At 47.0% G+C, this 20,604-nt stretch overlaps 1 protein-coding gene across 1 annotated transcript in view; it reads left to right on the top strand.

Moving 5' to 3' along the window:
* The window catches only part of LOC311099783 (microtubule-associated protein 1B-like), a gene marked incomplete at its 3' end in the record, with an annotated part of 59,317 nt that extends 40,756 nt beyond the window's left edge, over positions 1–18,561 (top strand). Inside the window, exons 4-7 of the mRNA XM_084140530.1 lie at positions 12,472–12,612; positions 12,856–17,821; positions 17,975–18,213; positions 18,406–18,561. Of these exons, the coding sequence (XP_083996656.1) occupies positions 12,472–12,612; positions 12,856–17,821; positions 17,975–18,213; positions 18,406–18,561 (5,502 nt within the window). The remainder of the gene's footprint in view (positions 1–12,471; positions 12,613–12,855; positions 17,822–17,974; positions 18,214–18,405) is intronic.
* Positions 18,562–20,604: the final 2,043 nt, after the last annotated feature.

The raw sequence follows: 20,604 nt of genomic DNA, 5'->3' as shown, positions 1-20,604 counted from the left end.
ACCCTAGGGGGCGACTATCTAATGCGTGGACAGGGAAGGGCACATCAACACGAACAGTAGGAATCCCTAACCTACAAGAATATTGACGATCAATAAAATTCCCAGCTGCGCCTAATCTACTGAATCTATGCTGGGAATGAGAAGAAAACTCCGGAAACACAACCTCTATACACAACTGACCAACAGGGAGCTCTGGGTGAGTCGGTTGCCTACTCACCTGAGATGGTCGACCAGTGCTCTGCTTACTGCCTCGACTCCCTGGGGACCATCCCCAGCACCGACCCGCAGTGAGTCCTCTGCGGTCACAGTTGGTGCAGGGCACGGCACCTCTCCTGGTCTCCCTAAGCGCAGCACCTCCGAGCTCCATGGGAGTAGAGTCGGAGGTGCTGGGGGATGGAATGAATGGGCCCTGATCAGAACGTCCGCGGGTCTCCAACAGGTTATCCAGCCTGATGGACATCTCCACCAGTTGGTCCAGGTTGAGATTAGTATCCCTGCAGGCCAGTTCCCTCCGAACGTCCTCCCTTAGGCTGCACCGATAGTGGTCGATCAGGGCCCTCTCATTCCATCCGGCGCTGGCTGCCAACGTCCTGAACTCCAGCGCAAAATCCTGGGCGCTCCTCCTCTCCTGTCGTAGGTGGAACAGACGCTCGGCGGGTGAAATCCTCGTAGCGGACCGATGTAGCGTCAATTCCTCTCCACTCGGCGTTGGCCCACTCGAGTGCCTTCCCCGAGAGACAGGAGAGAATGGTTGCCAGGTAGAGCTCTACCTGGAGAAGGAAACCCTGACACCCGGCTGGTGTACCGTCATATGCCCTCGGGAGCGAGAGCCGAATCCCACTGGGCACAGGTGGAGAAGGGGTGGACTGTTGTATGGGTGGTAGAGTGGTTGGAGGAGGTGTGGGAAGGCCACCTTTCTTCCAACGGTCCATAGTATTCATCACCCTCTCCATGGCGGTGCCGAGCGCCTGGATGATACTCTCCTGTCGTTGAAATCGTTCCTCCATCGACCTGCTGACTCCATAGATGGTGCGTGGTTCTGTAACGAGTCTCAGTGTAATGCGGTGGATCGAAGTCAGGCGCATGACACAGAACTCGAAGAAACGTACTTTACTGAACATTTGTAAAGAAAACAACACAGAAATACCTCCATACAGGAAGGAACTAACCCGCTCACAAACGACACACGAAACGAAATAACAACCACGCACAAAACACATTGGGAGCCACTGGGTTAAATAGGGAAGGCGTGATTACAATAATGGGCAACAGGTGTGTGACATTAGACAACAGGTGCAACATAGAAACATAGAACATGGATCGTCAGTAGCTAGTATTCCGGTGACGACAAACGCCGCAGCCTGCCCGAGCAAGGAGGAGGGGCAGCCTCGGCAGAATCCGTGACAGTTTATAGACATTTTTGCTCATTTATAAAAAATTTGAAACTGAAATATCACATTTACATAAGTATTCAGACAATTTACTCAGTACTTTGTTGAAGCATCTTTGGCTGCGATTACAGCCTCGAGTCTTCTTGGGTATGACGCTACATGCTTGGCACACCTGTATTTGGGGAGTTTCTCCCATTCTTCTCTGCAGATCCTCTCAAGCTCTGTTATGTCGGACGGGGAGCATCACTGCACAGATATTTTCAGGTCTCTCCAGAGATGTTTGATCTGGTTCAAATCCGGGCTCTGGCTGGGCCACTCAAGAACATTCAGAGACTTGTCCCGAAGCCACTCCTGCGTTGTCTTGGCTGTGTGCTTAGGGTCGTTGTCCTGTTAGAAGGTGAACCTTCGTACCAGTCTGTGATCCTGAGCGCTCTGGAGCAGGTTTTCATCAAGGATCGCTCTGTACTTTGCTCTGTTTATCCTTCCCTCGATCCTGATTAGTCTCCCAGTCCCTGCCGCTGAAAACCATCCCCACAGCATGATGCTGCCACCACCATCCTTCACATTAGGGATGGTGGCAGCTTTCCTCCAGACATTTCTCATGGTCTGTTTATCATGGTCTGATTCCTTTAGGTGCCTTTTGGCAAATTCCAAGCAGGCTGTCATGTGCCTTTAACTGAGGAGTGGCTTCCGTCTGGCACTCTACCATAAAGGCCTGATTGGTGGAGTGATGCAGAGATGGTTGTCCTTCTGGAAGGTTATCCCATCTCCACAGAGGAACACTGGAGCTCTGTCAGAGTGACCATCGTGTTCTTGGTCACCTCCCTGACCAAGGCCCTTCTGCCCCGATTGCTGTGTTCTTGGGGTCCTACAATGCTGCAGAAAGGTTTTGGTACCCTTCCCCAGATCTGTGCCTCGACACAATCCTGTCTCGGAGCTCTATGGACAATTCCTTCGACCTCGTGGCTTGGTTTTTGCTCTGACATGCACTGTCAACTGTGGGACCTTATATAGACAGGTGTGTGCCTTTCCAAATCATGTCCATTCAATTGAATTTACCACAGGTGGAATCCAATCAAGTTATAGAAACATCTCAAGGATGATCAATGGAAACAGGATGCACCTAAGCTCAATGTCGAGTCTCAGAGCAAAGGGTCTGAATACTTATGTAAATAAGGTATTTCTGTTTTTTAGGTTTAATACATTTGCAATAATTTCTAAAAACCTGTTTTCACTTTGTCATTATTGGGTATTGTGTGTAGATTGCTGAGGATTATTTTTTGTAATCCATTTTAGAATAAGGTTGTAACGTAACAAGATTTGGAAAAAGGGAAGGGGTCTGAATACTTTCCGAATGCACTGTACCTTTTACGGACACAGTATATTTTACAATAGTTATATTTTGTTTGTTTTTAGTCCCATCCTTCAGCTCGACTAAACCCCTTCCATCTGTCTCTGAACATAATCCAGTTTTGATTTATATTTTCCATATATTGTTCAACTGTGCTGTGGTTTCACAAAAGTTCTGAACCTTGCTATTGTCATAGATTCTACATATTGTAAATAAATGATTTTTTGTTGTTGTTGCTAAGAGTATTATATTATTGATCGATTGACTATGACTTTTTAAATCAAATCAAATTGTATTTGTCACATGCACCGAATACAACAGGTGTAGACCTTACCGGGAAATGCTTACTTACAAGCCCTTAACCAACAATGCAGTTCAAGAAATAGAGTTAAGAAAATATTTACTAAATAAACGAAAGTAAAAAAAATTATAACAATAACGAGGCTATTTACAGGGGGTACTGGTACCGAGTCAATGTGCGGGGGTACAGGTTAGTCCAGGTAATTTGTACATGTAGGTAGGGGTAACGTGACTATGCATAGATAATAAACAGCGAGTAGCAGCAGTGTAAATAGCCCGGATGGCCATTTGATTAATTGTTCAGCAGTCTTATTGCTTGGGGGTAGAAGCTATTAGTCACCCAGCAGTGTTATTTGCAGAGGGGGACATAACTTGGCAGGGGGTATGAGCCCCTAAAGCTAATTTCCTGCATTTCTACACAATATAATATGACCCATGGCCCTTCTAGCCGTCTCTATTTAGAACAACAAAAAGTAAGCAAAAATGCCCACAGTCATCAAGCTAGGTAAGAGATCATTAAATATGTTTAAGTGATTGATAGATCCTGAACTAGATCCATGATAATTCAATAACCAATATTGTGTTGCACCTATAACCAATAACCTAACAAATGAACAACTCTTACAAATAAAGTACAAAGAAAACTTTTGATTGTCTTTAAGACATCCTCTATATATAACATTTCAGCCAGTTATCTTTCCAAGGAAATGTACTTCCTAAATAGGCATATGACTAGGCTTAGTTTACTGCATTACCTAGAAATAGGCCTAAATATTGATCACCCATATTTATTTGTCTGAAAATCTTCCCACTCCTAAAAGGTAGGCTATAACAATAGCTCAAGAGAAAGTGCAAGTCTCTCCAACTCTGCTCTCTTCAAACTACATCTAGCATATTGGCTGATAAAGCCCAGTAATACAATGCAAGGCCCATGTGAGGATCTCTTGTAATTTAACCTATTTCTTAAGTTATTGTTGTGCATTTGATATTGCCTAAAGGGCGCAAAATTGCTGGGGCCATGGCTGGCAAGTGAGCTGCATCACATACGCCTAAAATATAATTGCGGGACTGCGGTTGGGTTTGGGACCAGTTCATGCCGTAGCAGGTGGGAGTCGGACAGAAAGCCAGCAGGTGTGGGCGGGGGCGGGATGATGAAGAAATCAGTCCCGCACATACCTCTACTGTGCACCATGACAGTGAAGCCTGTAATGTTAGAGCTGTTTATTACTGTGTCAGTGTGAAAAGTAGGGAATTAGCTAGGGAAAACTGACAGATCAATAACGTTACATTGACAACTCACATTGCACTGAAAAAAACATCAGAATATCAATCTTCAATCGTTTGGCTGATGGTTTCATCGTTTGATTCAGGTCTAGTTTGATTGAGGCAAAAATAATAGCTAATGTAAGCCAACTTTTGGCCAGCTCTCTCTCTCTAATGGTACATCAACTGGCGAAAGCTTGCCAAGTTCATTTATTTCTGAAAGGTGACAACAAAGGCTACAAAACATGTCCATACAAACATCTGCTGTTAGATAGCGAGATGAGGTGGCTATTATTACTATCTGACAGATAACTAGAGGCTAGAGCTGACCTGGCTGTGGTAGCTACTCACTAGCGTAGCTTATTCGTTCACCTCAGTCGAAAGGGTATGAAACATTAGCTAACGTTACATGTCAGTTACAATACTAGCTCAGCACTGCAAATAAACACTAGTTTAGTTTTTTTTTCTGTTAAACAGCAGTTACCTTGCCAGCTACATCAGTCAACTAAATAGTAGCCAGTTTCTGTTCCTTTTACAATTTGGTGAAAGAGTGCAACGCGTACACTGAACTATGCTCAACTCTCCCGTGCTGGTCCAGCCAGCCTTCCAGAAGCTTTGCCTTCACACAGCCTGTCAGCCCTCCCTGTGCTGTCCGCATGGTCCTAAATCCAGTTGGATAAACACTTCAAACAGCCTACCCGACCTCTCGGAGGCATCCGCATGGTCCTAAAGCACAACGTTGCCCTGTTATGTATCACATTCCAATGATTAAACTGGGGGGGACAAAAATGCAATTTCAGAACGTGGGGGGACATGTCCCCCCCGTCCCCAGTGAAAGTTCCACCCCTGTGAAGACTACTGCCTTGGTTACAGCTAGAGCTAAGACAACAAAAACAGCAACCTTTGGTTTACTCATGTTAACCAACAGATCCTAGCCTGGAATCTAAACTAAATAGTGACTGAATAGTAAAACAATATCGAAACAGAATTATATTTAGTTTGGATTCTAGGCAACTGTTGTCCCTACATATTTTAACTTTACAGTGCAGCATTCATTTTACTAAGTCAATTACTAGAAGGTTCCACATTGAAAAGAGAAATCGAAGGCCATTACACAAGGGCAGATCTGTCGACCCTTCCTTTCACTCTTCCAGCTTCCCTCCCTGCCTGGCTGTGTCTGCAATCCAACTGTGCATTAATAATATCTCACAGCACTGCAGGTTTGACCATGGCTAGCAGCCCAGAACAGTCCATGCCTGTGGGGAGGAAAAAAGGCAGAGGTTGGAGAGAGAGAGAGAGAGAGAGAGAGAGAGAGAGAGAGAACTAATTATCTAATAGATTTGATTAAAGTGAAATGGGTGATATTTCTAATCAAGATCCTCAGCAGTAAAATGCTAAGTGGGCATTGACATGGCAAATTCACTTTGAAATGGACTATAAGAATTACAGACAGTATTTTCCAAGCATAAGTATTGTCTCTGAGCATAAGTTTCAAGTTTTAATGTCACATACACAAGTACAGTGAAATGCCTTTTTTGCAAACTCAAAACCCAACAATGCAATAATCAATAACAATGTATTGCTAGAAAAAAACCACAGGAGAATAAGAATAGGAAATATGAAATACACAATAAAGTAAGGAAGTAAGCATATTTAAATATTTAAAAAATCAGATCCAACACCATATTTACATGTGCAGGGATACTGGAGTGATGGAAGTAGGCATGGACAGTATAGGGGTAAGGGAACTAGGCAACAGGATATAAGATAAACAGAGTAGCAGCAGCTTGCATGTGAGTGGGTGTGCAGGTGTGTAGAGTAAGTATAAATGTATGTACATATTATGTGTGAGTGAACAAATTATTGTCACGAACGTTGACTGATGTCTCGTGGAACCAAGGCGCAGCGTGATAAGTGTACATTTTATTTAGTACACAACACACGAACAAAACAAACAATACGTGAAGTCCTGAGGTTACAACAACACAAACCTTTACGGAACAAGATCCCACAAACTAACTGGTGCCAACAGGCTGCCTAAGTATGGTCCCCAATCAGAGACAACGAGCTACAGCTGCCTCTGATTGGGAACCACCCTGGCCAACATAGAACTAAACGATCTAGAACAAAAAACATAGAAAACTAAACATAGAAAATCCACACCCTGGCTCAACATTTAAGAGTCCCCAGAGCCAGGGCGTGACAGTACCTCCCCCCCCCCCCCCAAAAGGCGCGGACTACGACCGCGCCACACAAACACAAGAGGGTAGGGGCCGGGTGGGCATTCCGCCTCGGAGGTGGATCCGGCTCCGGGCGTGACCACCACCTTTTCTCCACCTCCCCGTTGCGCCCCTGGTCTGGTCCCGCTGACTGGAGCTGGACCCGACGACGGTGGACCAGACCTTACCGACACCGGTGGAGCAACGGCTCCGGAGTGGATCCGCTGACTGGAGTTGGACCGGACCCCGGTGGAGCGGATTGCTCTGACTCCGGAGTGGAGCAGCTGACCGGTGCCGGACCAGGCACGGGCCGTGCCGGACTGGACACACGCCCCACTGGCTTGGTGCGGGGAGCAGGAACGGGCCGGACCGGGCTGACGACGCGCACCACTGGCTTGGTGCGGGGAGCAGGAACGGGCCGGACCGGGCTGACGACGCGCACCACTGGCTTGGTGCGGGGAGCAGGAACGGGCCGGACCGGGCTGACGACCGCACCACTGGCTTGGTGTGAGGGACGGGAACAGGCCGGACCGGGCTGGCGACGCGCACCACTGGCTTGGTGCGAGGGAGGGGAACAGGCCGGACCGGGCTGGCGACGCGCACCACTGGCTTGGTGCGAGGGACAGGAACAGGCCAGACCGGGCTGGCGACGCGCACCACTGGCTTGGTGCGAGGGACAGGAACAGGCCGGACCGGGCTGGCGACGCGCACCACTGACTTGGTGCGAAGGACAGGAACAGGCCGGACCGGGCTGGCGACGTGCACCACTGGCTTGTTGCGAGGGACAGGAACAGGCCGGGCTGGGCTGGCGACGCGCACCACTGGCTTGGTGCGAGGGACAGGAACAGGCCGGGCTGGACTGGGAACACGCACCACTGGCTTGGTGCGGGGAGAAGGAACAGGCCGGGCTGGACTGGGAACACGCACCACTGGCTTGGTGCGGGGAGCCGGAACGGGCCGGGCCGGACTGTGGAGGCGGACTCGAGGTCTGGAGCGGAGAGCTGACACAACCCGTCCTGGCTGAATGCCTATGTCCACACAATATGTGTGAGGCATCAGCACAGGACGTACAGGGCTGTGCACTCGTACTGGCGCTACAGCACGTGGCACTGGCGCAGGACATACGGGACCGAGGAGGCGTACTGGAGGCCACGAGCGTTGAGCCGGCACACCCCGTCCTGGCTGCATGCCCATCTTAGCACGACACGTGCGTGGTGCTAGCACCGAACGTACAGGACTGTGCCGGAACACTCGCGGCACAGTACGTGGCTCCGCATAACACGGAGCCTGCCCAGTCTCACGCTTCCTAGCCTGAGTACGGGGAATTGGCTCTGCTCTAACTCTAGGCTCCGCCAACCACCCTTTTAGCCCCCCAAAAAATATTTTCTTGGGGCTGTCTATCGGGCTTCCTCCTCGGCCGGTACCCTCTGCGTTGCCGCTGCTCCTCTCTGTAGCGCGCCTCCACAGTCTCCTCCCAAGGACGGCGATCCATTCCGGCCTGAATCTCTTCCCAAGTCCAGGATCCCTTCCCGTCCAGGATCTCCTCCCAAGTCCAGGCTGTCTGTTCCTGGACACGCTGCTTGGTCCTCTTTAGGTGGGATCTTCCGTCACGAACGTTGACTGATGACTCGTGGAACCAAGGCGCAGCGTGATAAGCGTACATTTTATTTAGTACACAACACACGAACAAAACAACAAAACGAACGATACGTGAAGTCCTGAGGTTACAACAACACAAACCTTTACGGAACAAGATCCCACAAACTAACTGGTGCCAACAGGCTGCCTAAGTATGGTCCCCAATCAGAGACAACGAGCTACAGCTGCCTCTGATTGGGAACCACCCTGGCCAACATAGAACTAAACGATCTAGAATAAAAAACATAGAAAACTAAATATAGAAAATCCACACCCTGGCTCAACATTTAAGAGTCCCCAGAGCCAGGGCGTGACAATTATGGAGTGTTTGTGTGTGTGTTGGAGTGACAGTGTGTGTGCAGGGCCCTGTGAGTGTGTATAGAGACAGTGCAAAGATTGAAATAAAAGGTAAATAAAAATACAAGGTAAACTCAGTCCGTGTAGCTATTTTGTTAGCTATTTATCAGTCGTATTGCTTGGGGATAGAAGCTGTTCAAGAGCCTGTTGGTGTCAGACTTAATGCACCAGTACCTCTTGCCGTGCAGCAGTAGAGAAAATAGTCTATGCCTGGTGGTTGGAGTCTTTGACGATTTTCCGGGCCTTCTTTTCACACCGCCTGATATAGAGGTCCTGGATGGCAGGGAGCTCGTCCCAAATCAAATCAAATTTTATTTGCCACATGCGCTGAATACAAAAGGTGTAGACATTACAGTGAAATGCTTACTTACAAGCCCTTAACCAACAATGCATTAAAAAAAGTTTTTTTTAAAGTGTTAAATAAAAAAATTTAAGCAAATAACTAAAGAGCAGCAGTAAAATAAAATAACAGTAGGGAGGCTATATACAGGGGGTTACCGGTGCAGAGTCAATGTGCGGAGGCACCGGCTAGTCGAGGTAATTGAGGTAATATGTACATGTGGGTATAGTTAAAGTGACTATGCATAAATAATAAACAGAGTAGCAGCAGCGTAAAAGAGGGGGTGGGGGTGGGGGGGCAGTGCAAATAGTCCGGGTAGCCATGATTTGCTGTTCAGGAGTCTTTTGGCTTGGGTGTAGAAGCTGTTGAGGAGCCTTTTGGACGTAGACTTGGTGCTCCGGTACCGCGTGCCATGCGGTAGCAGAGAGAACAGTCTATGACTAGCGTGCCTGGAGTCTTTGACAATTTTGAGGGCCTTCCTCTGACACCGCCTGGTATAGAGGTCCTGGATGGCAGGAAACTTGGCCTCAGTGATATACTGGGCCGTACGCACTACCCTCTGTAGTGCCTTGCGGTCAGAGGCCGAGCAGTTGCCATACCAGGCGGTGATGCAACCAGTCAGGATGCTCTCGATGGTGCAGCTGTAGAACTTTTGAGGATCTGAGGACCCATGCCAAATCTTTTCAGTCTCCTGAGGGGGAATAGGCTTTGTCGTGCCCTCTTCACGACTGTCTTGGTGTGTTTGGACCATGATAGTTTGTTGGTGATGTGGACACCAAGGAACTTGAAGCTCTCAACCTGTTCCACTTCTGCCCAGTCGATGAGAATGGGGGTGTGCTCAGTCCTCTTTTTTTTCCTGTAGTCCACAATCATCTCCTTTGTCTTGATCACGTTGAGGGAGAGGTTGCTATCCTGGCACCACACGGCCAGGTCTCTGACCTCCTCCCTATAGGCTGTCTCATCGTTGTTGGTGATCAGGCCTACCACTGTTGTGTAGTCGGCAAACTTAATGATGGTGTTGGAGTCGTGCCTGGCCATGCAGTCATGGGTGAACAGGGAGTACAGGAGAGGACTGAGCACGCACCCCTGAGGGGCTCCTGTGTAGAGGATCAGCATGGCAGATGTGTTGTTACCTACACTTACCACTTGGGGGCGGCCCGTCAGGAATTCCAGGATCCAGTTGCAGAGGTAGGTGTTTAGTCCCAGGATCCTTAGCTTAGTGATGAGCTTTAAGGGCACTATGGTGTTGAACGCTGAGCTGTAGTCAATGAATAGCATTCTCACGAAGGTCTTCCTCTTGTCCAGGTGGGAAGGGCAGTGTGGAGTGCAATAGAGATTGCATCATCTGTGGATCTGTTGGGGCGGTATGCAAATTGGAGTGGGTCTAGGGTTTCTGGGATAATGGTGTTGATGTGAGCCATGACCAACCTTTGAAAGAACTTCATGGCTACAGACGTGAGTGCTATGGGTCGGTAGTCATTTAGGCAGGTTATCTTAGTGTCCTTGGGCACAGGGACTATGGTGGTCTGCTTGAAACATGTTGGATTAAAAGACTCAGTCAGGGACATGTTGAAAATGTCAGTGAAGACACTTGCCAGTTGGTCAGCACATGCTCGGAGTACACGTCCTGGTAATCCTTCTTGCCCTGCGGCCTTGTGAATGTTGACCTGCTTAAAAGTCTTACTCACATCGGCTACGGAGAGCGTGATCACATAGTCATCTGGAACAGCTGGTGCTCTCATGCATGCTTCAGTGTTGCTTGCCTCGAAGCGAGCATAGAAGTGATTTAGCTCGTCTGGTAGGCTTGTGTCACGGGGCGGCTTGTGTCACGGGGCAGCTCGTGGCTGTGCTTCCCTTTGTAGTCTGTAATAAAAGTCCTGCCACATCCGACGAGCATCTGAGCCGGTGTAGTACGATTCAATCTTAGTCCTGTATTGACTCTTTGCCTGTTTGATGGTTCGTTGGAGGGCATAGCAGGATTTCTTATACGCGTCCGGGTTAGAGTCACGCTCCTTGAAAGCGGCAGCTCTACCCTTTAGCTCAGTGTGGATGTTGCCTGTAATCCATAGCTTCTGGTTGGGGTATGTACGTACGGTCACTGTGGGGACGACGTCATCGATGCACTTATTGATGAAGCCAGTGACTGATGTGGTGTACTCCTCAATGCTATCTGAAGAGTCCCGGAACATATTCCAGTCTGTGCTAGCAAAACAGTCCTGTAGCTTAGCATCTGCGTCATCTGACCACTTTTTTATTAACCAAGTCACTGGTGCTTCCTGCTTTAGTTTTTGCTTATAAGCAGGAATCAGGAGGATAGAGTTATGGTCAGATTTGCCAAATGGAGGTCGAGGGAGAGCTTTGTATGCATCTCTGTGTTCGGAGTAAAAGTGGTCTAGAGTTTTTTTTTCCTCTGGTTGCACATTTAACATGCTGGTAGAAATTAGGTAGAACGGATTTAAGTTTCCCTGCATTAGAGTCCCCGGCCACTAGGAGTGCTGCCTCTGCATGAGTGTTTTCTTGTTTACTTATGGCCTTATACAGCTCATTGAGTGCAATCTTAATGCCAGCATCGGTTTGTGGTGGTAGATAAACAGCTACGAAAAATATAGTGATGTACTGGGCTGTCCACACAACCCTCTGTAGTGCCATACGATCGAGGGTGGTGCTACTGCCATAACAAGCAGTGATGCAACCAGTCAATATGCTCTCAATGGTACAGCTGTAGAACCTTTTCAGGATGTGAGGGCCCATGCCAAACTTTTTCAAGCCTACTTCATGACTGTGTGTGTGTGTTTGGACCATTTTAAGTCTTTAGTGATTTGGACACTGAGGATCTTGAAACTGTCTACCTGCTCCACTACCGCCTCGTCGATGTGGATGGGGGATTGCGTCGTCTATGGATCTGTTGGGGTGGTATGCAAATTGAAGTGGGTCTAGGGTGGCTGGAATGGAAGAGTTAATGTGTGCCATAACCAGCCTCTCAAAGCACTTCATGATTACAGAAGTGAGTGTACAGGGTGGTTTTCATTGTGGCATGAAGCCTTAGAGTTCTTAGGAACAGGAATGATTGTGGTCATCTTAAAACGTGGGGATTACAGACTGGGACAAGGAGAATAAGCCTGCCATCTGTTTTGCGCATGCTCTGAGAATGCGCCCTGGAATACCGTCGGGGCCCGCGGCCTTACGGGTGTTGACCTGATTAAAGACCCTTCTCACGTCGGCCTCGGAGAGCGAGATCACCCAATCCTCTGGATCGGTGATGGCCCTCACACCCGGCTCGACATTGTTGTTGTCAAAATAAAATGCATTGAATTCGTCTGGTAGAGAGGCATCGTTGGGCAGATCACGGTTGGGTCTTCCTTTGTAGTCTGTAATGGATTGTAGCCCCTGTCACATGCGACGGGCGTTGGAGCCTGTGTAATATGATTCCACCTTTTTCCTATTTTGTCCTTTTGGTAGTTTGGAGGTCATAGCAGGCCTTCCTGTACTTATTCCTGTCTTCGGCCTTAGCATAAACTATGATTGCAAAAGAGATTCATGCCACAATTGCACTGAAACTCCAATGAAACATATGTGTCTTTCTGACATGTTTGATCCCTTTTTTCTGCCTAGGTTTGTCAGATGATCTCAGACACAGCCAGACACAAGCTGCTGGTGCTTTCAGGACAATGCTTTGAAAACACAGGAGCGCTGATTCTGCAGTCCGGCTCATTCTCTTTCTTCAACTTCATAGATATATTCACAGACCAAGAGGTGAGTCAAATTGAGAAAATTGTTTGCTAAACAATTACTATACAATTATAATTGTATAGTTTGTAGTACTATTCTTAATCTGCTGAAGTTTACTGACCTCACAATGAGCAAACCTCATCAATACATCAAATACAATACATTTGTCATCTGTTATCTGTCATAATTTTGTTAGCAAATATGTTCTGTTTGATCTCACAGTCATGATTTTTTTCTCAAGTCTCCAAATCGCTCTCTCTTCCCCAGATTGGTGAATTGCTCATCACTATTCACCCAGCAAACAAAGCAAGCCTAACCCTCTACTGCCCTGAGCAAGGCGACTGGAAAAACTCAAACCTGGACAAACACAACCTACAAGACTTCATCAACATGAAGCTCAACTCACCCCTGATACTCCCAGAGATGGAAGGTCTCTCAGAGTTCACAGAATACCTGTCGGAGTCAGTAGAAATCCCATCACCATTTGACATGCTGGAGCCACCGACCTCTGGCGGTTTCCTGAAGCTCTCAAAGCCATGCTGCTACATTTTCCCCGGCGGCCACGGCGACTCTGCCCTCTTTGCGGTGAACGGGTTCAACATGCTTATCAACGGGGGCTCCAACCGTAAGTCCTGCTTCTGGAAGCTAGTGAGACACCTAGACCGGGTAGACTCCATCCTCCTGACCCACATCGGGGATGACAACCTGCCTGGCATCAACAGCATGCTCCAGAGGAAGATGGCTGAGCTGGAGGAAGAGCAGTCCCAGGGATCCCAAGCTACCGGTGACTGGGTGAAGAACCTCATATCCCCAGACATTGGGGTTGTGTTCTTGAACATCCCTGAGAATCTGGGGAACCCTGCTGAACCCAACTTCAGGGTGAGGAGAAACATTGAAGAGGTGGCACAAACTCTCCATTACCTGAGCAAGCTGAATCTGAGGACTGAGCCTCTGCAGAGGCCGGTCGGGAACACTATCGAACCCATCATTCTGTTTCAGAAGATGGGCGTGGGGAAGCTTGAGATGTATGTGCTTAACCCATCAAAGAACAGCAAGGAGCTGCAGCACTTTATGAAGCAGTGGACAGGTAGCGAGAAAGACAAAGCCTCTGTTCTTCTGCCCAATGGAAAAGAATCAGAGCTCCCAATCTCTTACATGACCTCAATCTCTTCATTGATCGTGTGGCACCCATCAAACCCTTCAGAGAAGATAGTGCGAGTTCTTTTCCCTGGCAACGCCACTCAGTATCACATTCTTGAAGGTTTGGAAAAATTAAAACACTTGGACTTTTTGAAGCAACCAGTTGTCACTCAGAATGAGCTATCTTCGAACTTGGCACCAGCCTTGAAGCAGGCAAAGTTAAAACATAAAACTGACAGCAAGGAGAGTCTGAAGTCAGTCTCAAGGCCATCACCAAGCAAAAGTTTCAAGAAGGAATCAAAGGAGGAGGCTCCAGAGAAGGCAAAGATAGACGCAGAATCAGCTCGAGAAAAGACCCACAAATTTGAGAAAAAAGAGAAACCTTTGTTGAAAAAGGAAAAGGTGAAGGCACCGGAAAAAGAAGTGAAGGCTAAAGCAGAGCCAACTCCTGAAACTCCAGAAAAGAAGAAGCCTGAAATTAAACCAAAAGCTCTCAAGGAGAAGATTATTAAGAAAGAACCCAGGAAGTCTGTAGAAAAGAAAAATGATGAAAAGGAGGTAAAGAAAGGAGCGAAGGAAGATGAGAAGCTAACATATAAAAAGGAGGAAACACCCAAAAAGGAACAGAAGGTAAACAAAGAAGAGGTAAAGAAAGACATTTTAAGGAAAGACAAAGTTTTCAGGAGAGATTCCCCCATGAAGGTGAGGAAGGAAGAGATAAAGGAGCAAAAGAAAGAAGATCTAAAGAAAGACATAAAGAAGCCATCCAAGGATATAAAAAATACTTCATCTGCTTTAGGTGAAGGGAAAAAACTTGCACCAAAACCAAAACCTCTGAAAAAAGATGAAACTACAACGAAAGACGTTGGAAGCCCTTTTAAGTCCAAGGGAAAACCAAAAGTCACCAAAAAGGACACCAAGGCCACGGATGCTAAATCTGCTGCTACAGGAGCTGCATCTGTCCCAGCAGGAGTGGTAGCCGCCGCCACTTGTGCTGCGGAGGTCCTTGAGACAGAAAGAGCCATTATGTCTTCTCCAGAGGACCTCACCAAGGACTTTGAGGAGCTCAAAGAAGAGGAGATTGTTCAGGAGGAAGAGCCGGTGGTGGTCCACAGAGAGGACCTTCTGCACTCTATGGAGTCTCCTGAAGCGGCAGAGTCTCTGGGTGAGGGGATCACAACGACTGAGCATGAAGGAGAAAGCAGGGAGACCCCAGAGGAACAGGAGCATAAAGGGAAGTTGAGTGGCAGCGGCAGTGAGAAGTTTGAAGATGAGGAAACTGGGCTAGATTATGAAGAGAAGGGAGAGACAGAAGAGGTCCATGAGCCAATGAGAAGGGAAATGGACAAGCATATACATGCTGAGGACAGTGAAGACGAGGACTCTGAGAACGTGGGTGCGGATGCAGACCAATATGTAAGAGATCATAACAGAAATGAAAGAGAAGTACAGAAGCTGGGTCTGTCTGTGACACAACCTCCCAAAATGTCTGAGCCTCTCTCTCCGGCTGCATCTATTCATGATGAGACCCTTCCAACTGGCTCTGACGACGAAGCAGCCTCAGATGATGAGAACCGAGACGAGGCATACACTGCTACATCTGGCCACACCCAGTCAACTATTGAGATCTCCAGTGTGCCTACTCCAATGGATGAAATGTCCACTCCAAGGGACATTATGAGTGACGAGACCACTAACGATGAGACGGAGGATTCTCCCTCTCAGGACCTTGCCAGGTTTGGAGGAACCACGTTAGGAGACTTTGAGAGGAAGAGGCTGTCTCCGCTACACGACGACCCAGAGTCAGACCATTCAAAGTGTGATGCCACTGAAGGCAGGGACTACCACGTTTCTGCGTCCACAATATCTCCACCATCGTCACTGGAAGAGGACAAAGAGGAAGGGTTCAAGTCAGACAAATTTGGTCTTGATTCGGCAAGACTCAGCTCTGCACTCTCCACTACTTCGCCTCTCATACGCTCCCCTTCAGCTCCCAAAGGATCCTTTGACTCATACCCCTCTGGATTCGCTGCACCAATTGAATTGTGCACAACGCTTTCAGGATCATCAAAGGCAGCAGCTGGGTCTTCAACCAGCCCAAATGACAAGACATTGGAAATAACCACCTCACCTCATTCCTCCGGTCACACACCTTACTTTCAGTCTCCCGTGGATGAGAAGGCTGGCTCTATACCACCTGCAAATGACCATGGTCCTGTAATCGTAGAGGTTACGGGTGACAAAGAGGATTCCATCAGGTTCAGCCCCATGGATGACCCAATTCCTGACCACACCTCACCTGTAGAGAAGGTGCTCTCCCCAATGAAGAGCCCGCCACCAGTAGGAGGAAAGACACACTTTGATTTAGATCATATGTTAACAATGCAATCAAGTCAAGATGAGAAGAAAAATGGAGCTAGCGATAGTAACTCATCCACAAACCCCTTCGCAGGTTTCAAAGAGGAGAGTAAAATGTCGATCTCAGAGAGAACCACGTCTGATAAATCGGGTATCCCTGTTGATGAGGCTGTAGCAGAGGACACTTTTTCACACATCGCCTCGGCTTCCACCACCTCACTGGCCACCATCGAATTCCCAGAGCCTACGACAGACGTTTCCCCTGCTCTCCATGCTGAAGCCGGCTCCCCTCAATCAACAGAGGTGGAGGACTCCTTGAATGTCTCTGTGGTTCAGACTCCAACCCCCTTCCAGGAGGCAGAGATATCTCCCAAGGGGGACAGCTCCAGGTCCATGTCAATCTCTCCAGACATCTCACCAAAGACTGCCAAATCAAAAACACCAGTACAGGAGCCCAAATCCCCGGAACATTCCACCATGTCATTTGGCCAGGAATCCCCTGACCACTCGTTAGCCCTGGACTTCAGCAAACAGTCTCCAGAGCACCCCTGTGCAGGCAGCTTGCGCGCCACAGAGAATGGTCCGACAGAGGTGGACTACAGCCCGTCAGAGGACAATGATCTGAGACCCGCTGATCAGTGCCCACCCACAGTGGACAAGCCTATGCTCTTCAAAGACAGTGACTCAAGTCGCGCCACCTCTGTGTCCCCTTCAGATGCATCCCAATCCAGCCCCTCGACTACTACACCTTGTCAGATGAGGGAAATGTCACCAGTCTTAGCCCAGCAGATGGACAAATCGCCTGCCACCCCAAAATGTTCTTCCCCCTCTTCATCCTCCTATTCTTGCTTCACACAGAAAACAGAGATGTCTCTGGGAGCAGAAACTAATCCCTTCAAATGTGGAGATTCCAAATCCCCTGTCAGTCCCAAGGTTCCCTCCCCATCCTACCTTCCACTCTCTTCAAACCTCTCTGACTATCAGAAGTGTGCAGGTGGCTCCAGGGACCCAGACTCCTCCAAGAAGACCCCTTCTTCTGGTTCCAAAACAGATGTTGACCTATGCTTGGTGACTTCCTGTGAGTACCGCCACCCTAAGACAGAGCTGTCCCCCTCCTTCATAAACCCCAGTCCCCTGGAGTATTTCATGAATGAGGAGAACCCTCTGGAGGAAGAGAAGCCCCTGGCTAAGTCAGATGGAGGACCTCCATCCCCCGGCAATAAACTACACGCTAAGCAATGTGAAGAGACTCCTCCAACCTCCATCAGTGAATCTGCCCCGTCCCAGACAGATTCTGACGTTCCCCCTGGGACTGAGGAGTGCCCCTCAATTACCGCAGATGCAAACATAGACTCTGAGGATGATTCGGAGACACTTCCCACTGACAGAACCCTGACATACAGACACGCAGATCCTCCTCCCGTGGCCCCCAGGGACTCTGCTCCGTCTCCAGCCCACCCAGATGTCACCATGGTAGATCCGGAGGCCAACATGCCCCCCGCTGATGACAACAACCAGACCAAGGACAAGGACTCAAAGGCAGAGGGAGCTGAGAAAGCTAAGAAGAAGAAGCTCACCATGACCAAGTCCTCCTCTCCGGCCAGAAAGACTGGGCCCTCAAAAGTAAAGGATTCAAAAGTAATAGCCTCTCCCAAAAAGAGTGCAGGAGAAGGGAAAGATGCCAAAAATGCAACCAATACCTCTGCGTCCAGGGGTGTGAAAAGTGCCACATCAGGTAAGACCTGGTACTCTTCACTCATATTTTCCTACTTGGTCATGTGTCTAGATCCTTTGGTTAGTTTTAGCTCTATTTACCTCGGTATAGATTCACATTTCTTTCATCCATGATGTACATTGATTTTCTAACAAAGCCGCATCTCTGTCTCAGGTTCAGGCAGTGGAAAGGCAGCAGTGGCAATGCCCGTACCCAACTGCCCTCCTACGTACATGGACCTGGTTTACATCCCAAACCACTGCAGCGCCAAGAATGTGGATGCAGAGTTCTTCAAATGGGTTAGGTCCTCCTACTATGTAGTCAGTGGCAATGACCAGACGGCCCAGGAGCCCAGCAAAGCTGTCCTGGACTCACTGCTGGAGGGCAAAGCCATGTGGGGAAACAACATGCAGGTACAGGGAGACAGTCAAAATGTATCAGAATAACCGTATTATAATCCCATAGTATCAGGAAGAGAGGTGCCATAGAGACAATAGACAAGACTTAAAAAGTGTACTTTTTTTTTTTGCTTTTTAGAGAGGAACAAAACAAAGCTCAAGAGTTTTAGAAAAAATATTATGCAAACCTCTTTTCCCTGTTGGCAGGTGACCCTGATCCCAACTCATGACTCAGAGGTGATGAGGGAGTGGTACCAGGAGACTCATGAGAAGCAGCAGGACCTGAACATCATGGTGCTGGCCTCCAGCTCCACCGTGGTCATGCAGGACGAGTCCTTCCCCGCCTGCAAGATAGAGCTGTGAACCTGATCCTGGGCCTCGTTCCATTCCAAATGATGCTTCTCTTCTTCCCTTCACTTCTCCCTTCACCGGAGTGTGCGCTCCATTGACATTCCAAGATGCACTTTCTGAGTGAGGGGACTGATGGAGGGAAGGGGTTGTAATCATTTGGATTGGAACAACCCTCTGGACTCTCCTGATCAAAGGATCTAGTAACCAAGAGATCTAGTGATCAAGTGGATCATGTTGTTAGTGGTATCTTTGAGATGGGGTGAGGGATGTAGACGCAGAGTAAAAACATAATGTAAACACGTAATTTAAACAAAGGTTCTTTGCCAACATCAATGAAAAATGCATAGCCTACATTACAGTTATGTTTGAGTTTGAAATGACAACCGCAAACATAATTGTCCACAATACTCAAACAAACTATCTCACACAAGTTAACGTCAGCCTTGTGGAACACTTTGAATAAGGAATGATTTTATAATAATATCCTGTATGGATTAAATATATGACCTAAACCAGTATGGAGAACATGAAAAGAGGCTCCCATCGTATAAATTGGTGCTCTTGACGTAGACTGATTTCTTCAGAAAACTCACTTTCCCATGAGCACCAATTATATATGAATCAAGTAACATATAGATAGAAAAGTCCATGAGAATATACTTGTTCATACTGGGGACAAAATAGGTCTGACATTAAAATAAAATAAATATATAGGTTGGGACTACAAATTTAAAAGTTACATGGTGACAACATAGATATTGGGTGTGATAGTTTAATAGGTCATTAAGCAATGTCTCAAGCCACTGATTACATCTCTGTCCATAAAAATATTATATAAGATTGATTTAACCCAGCTGCATACACCAAAGGATCAAGGAGAACTCATTTAAGTTATTGCCTTAGGAAGTGAATTGAATGTAAAAGATTGATGCACTGAGGACAAATAGCAGGTAGCATAAGTAGGAATGATTAGAAAACTTAAAATAAAATAAAACAAGAGTCTGTCCCCAACTATCAGATAATCTCTGTATAGAGCTAGTGTAGTTTGACACTGCACTGACGGAGTATGAAGAAATACATAGAGCAAGTTAAAGTTCAACTGCACTGAAGGGCAGGATCATGTTAACTGTCTTATACCAGTGCGACTATTTTGAGAACAATACAATTCTAGTAAAGATGTGTCCATTCGTTTTGATTCTGTTTGCGCAAAAGATTGTTGATTGTTTTGCACATTAGTTAATAATGGGCGGCATTATTTTGAAAATTTAATTCCAGTGTTTTTAAGAGTTGTTATTTATTTTATTCTTAACTTATAAAATGTCTCCTAAAGATCTTGCAGGATAATTGTTTAATGCGATGTCAAACGTGCATTACAAATAAGTAGAACTTGTTGGCCAAATGTCAAATATGCTTCTTGACAAATTTAATTAGAAAAGCACTGTTTCAAAATAATGTCTGTAACATTCAGAAAGATTCAGAAATTGTCTGTTAACGTTTGGATTGGATTGATTTCAATAGAACTCTATGTACTGTATACTCTAGCTCAGTCCGTCCTGCAGCCTTTTGTGTCAACCACAAATGGAGCCCTAGCGACTGCTTGAATGTGCCACAATATGTTCAGACTTGTGAAGCGAAATACTTTCCTAACCTTAAAAACATTTCTGTTTTTTTAAAACACTGTACTATAATTATATATAGCTTTGTGGCAGGGTGAATGGTCGAAAGAAATGTGCATGAGTAATGTAAAAATATACCAAGTATTTTTTCTCTTTTAAAGGATGGGAAACTCTGCTCTTAACTGCCAAAAGAACAATGCAAGGCTAATATACATAAGACATACCCCACTAGGGACAGATGTCAGTCAACGTCTAGTTTTGATTTACATTTGGTTTAGTTGTCAACTATTGTGAATTCAACATGAAATCAACTAAAACTGCCCACATGTCATTGGATTTAGATTAAAAGTTGGGTGGAAAAAATAGTAAATTCCCTTACATTGATGACTTTTTGCAAATCCAATCCGTTTTTCATGTTGATTCAACATCATCACATTGA

The sequence above is a fragment of the Coregonus lavaretus genome (genome assembly GCF_964263955.1).
Source record: "Coregonus lavaretus genome assembly, chromosome: 24".
NCBI lineage: Eukaryota > Metazoa > Chordata > Actinopteri > Salmoniformes > Salmonidae > Coregonus > Coregonus lavaretus.
The sequence above is the reverse complement of the archived record's forward strand: the minus strand, read 5'-3'. Positions and strand labels throughout refer to the sequence as shown.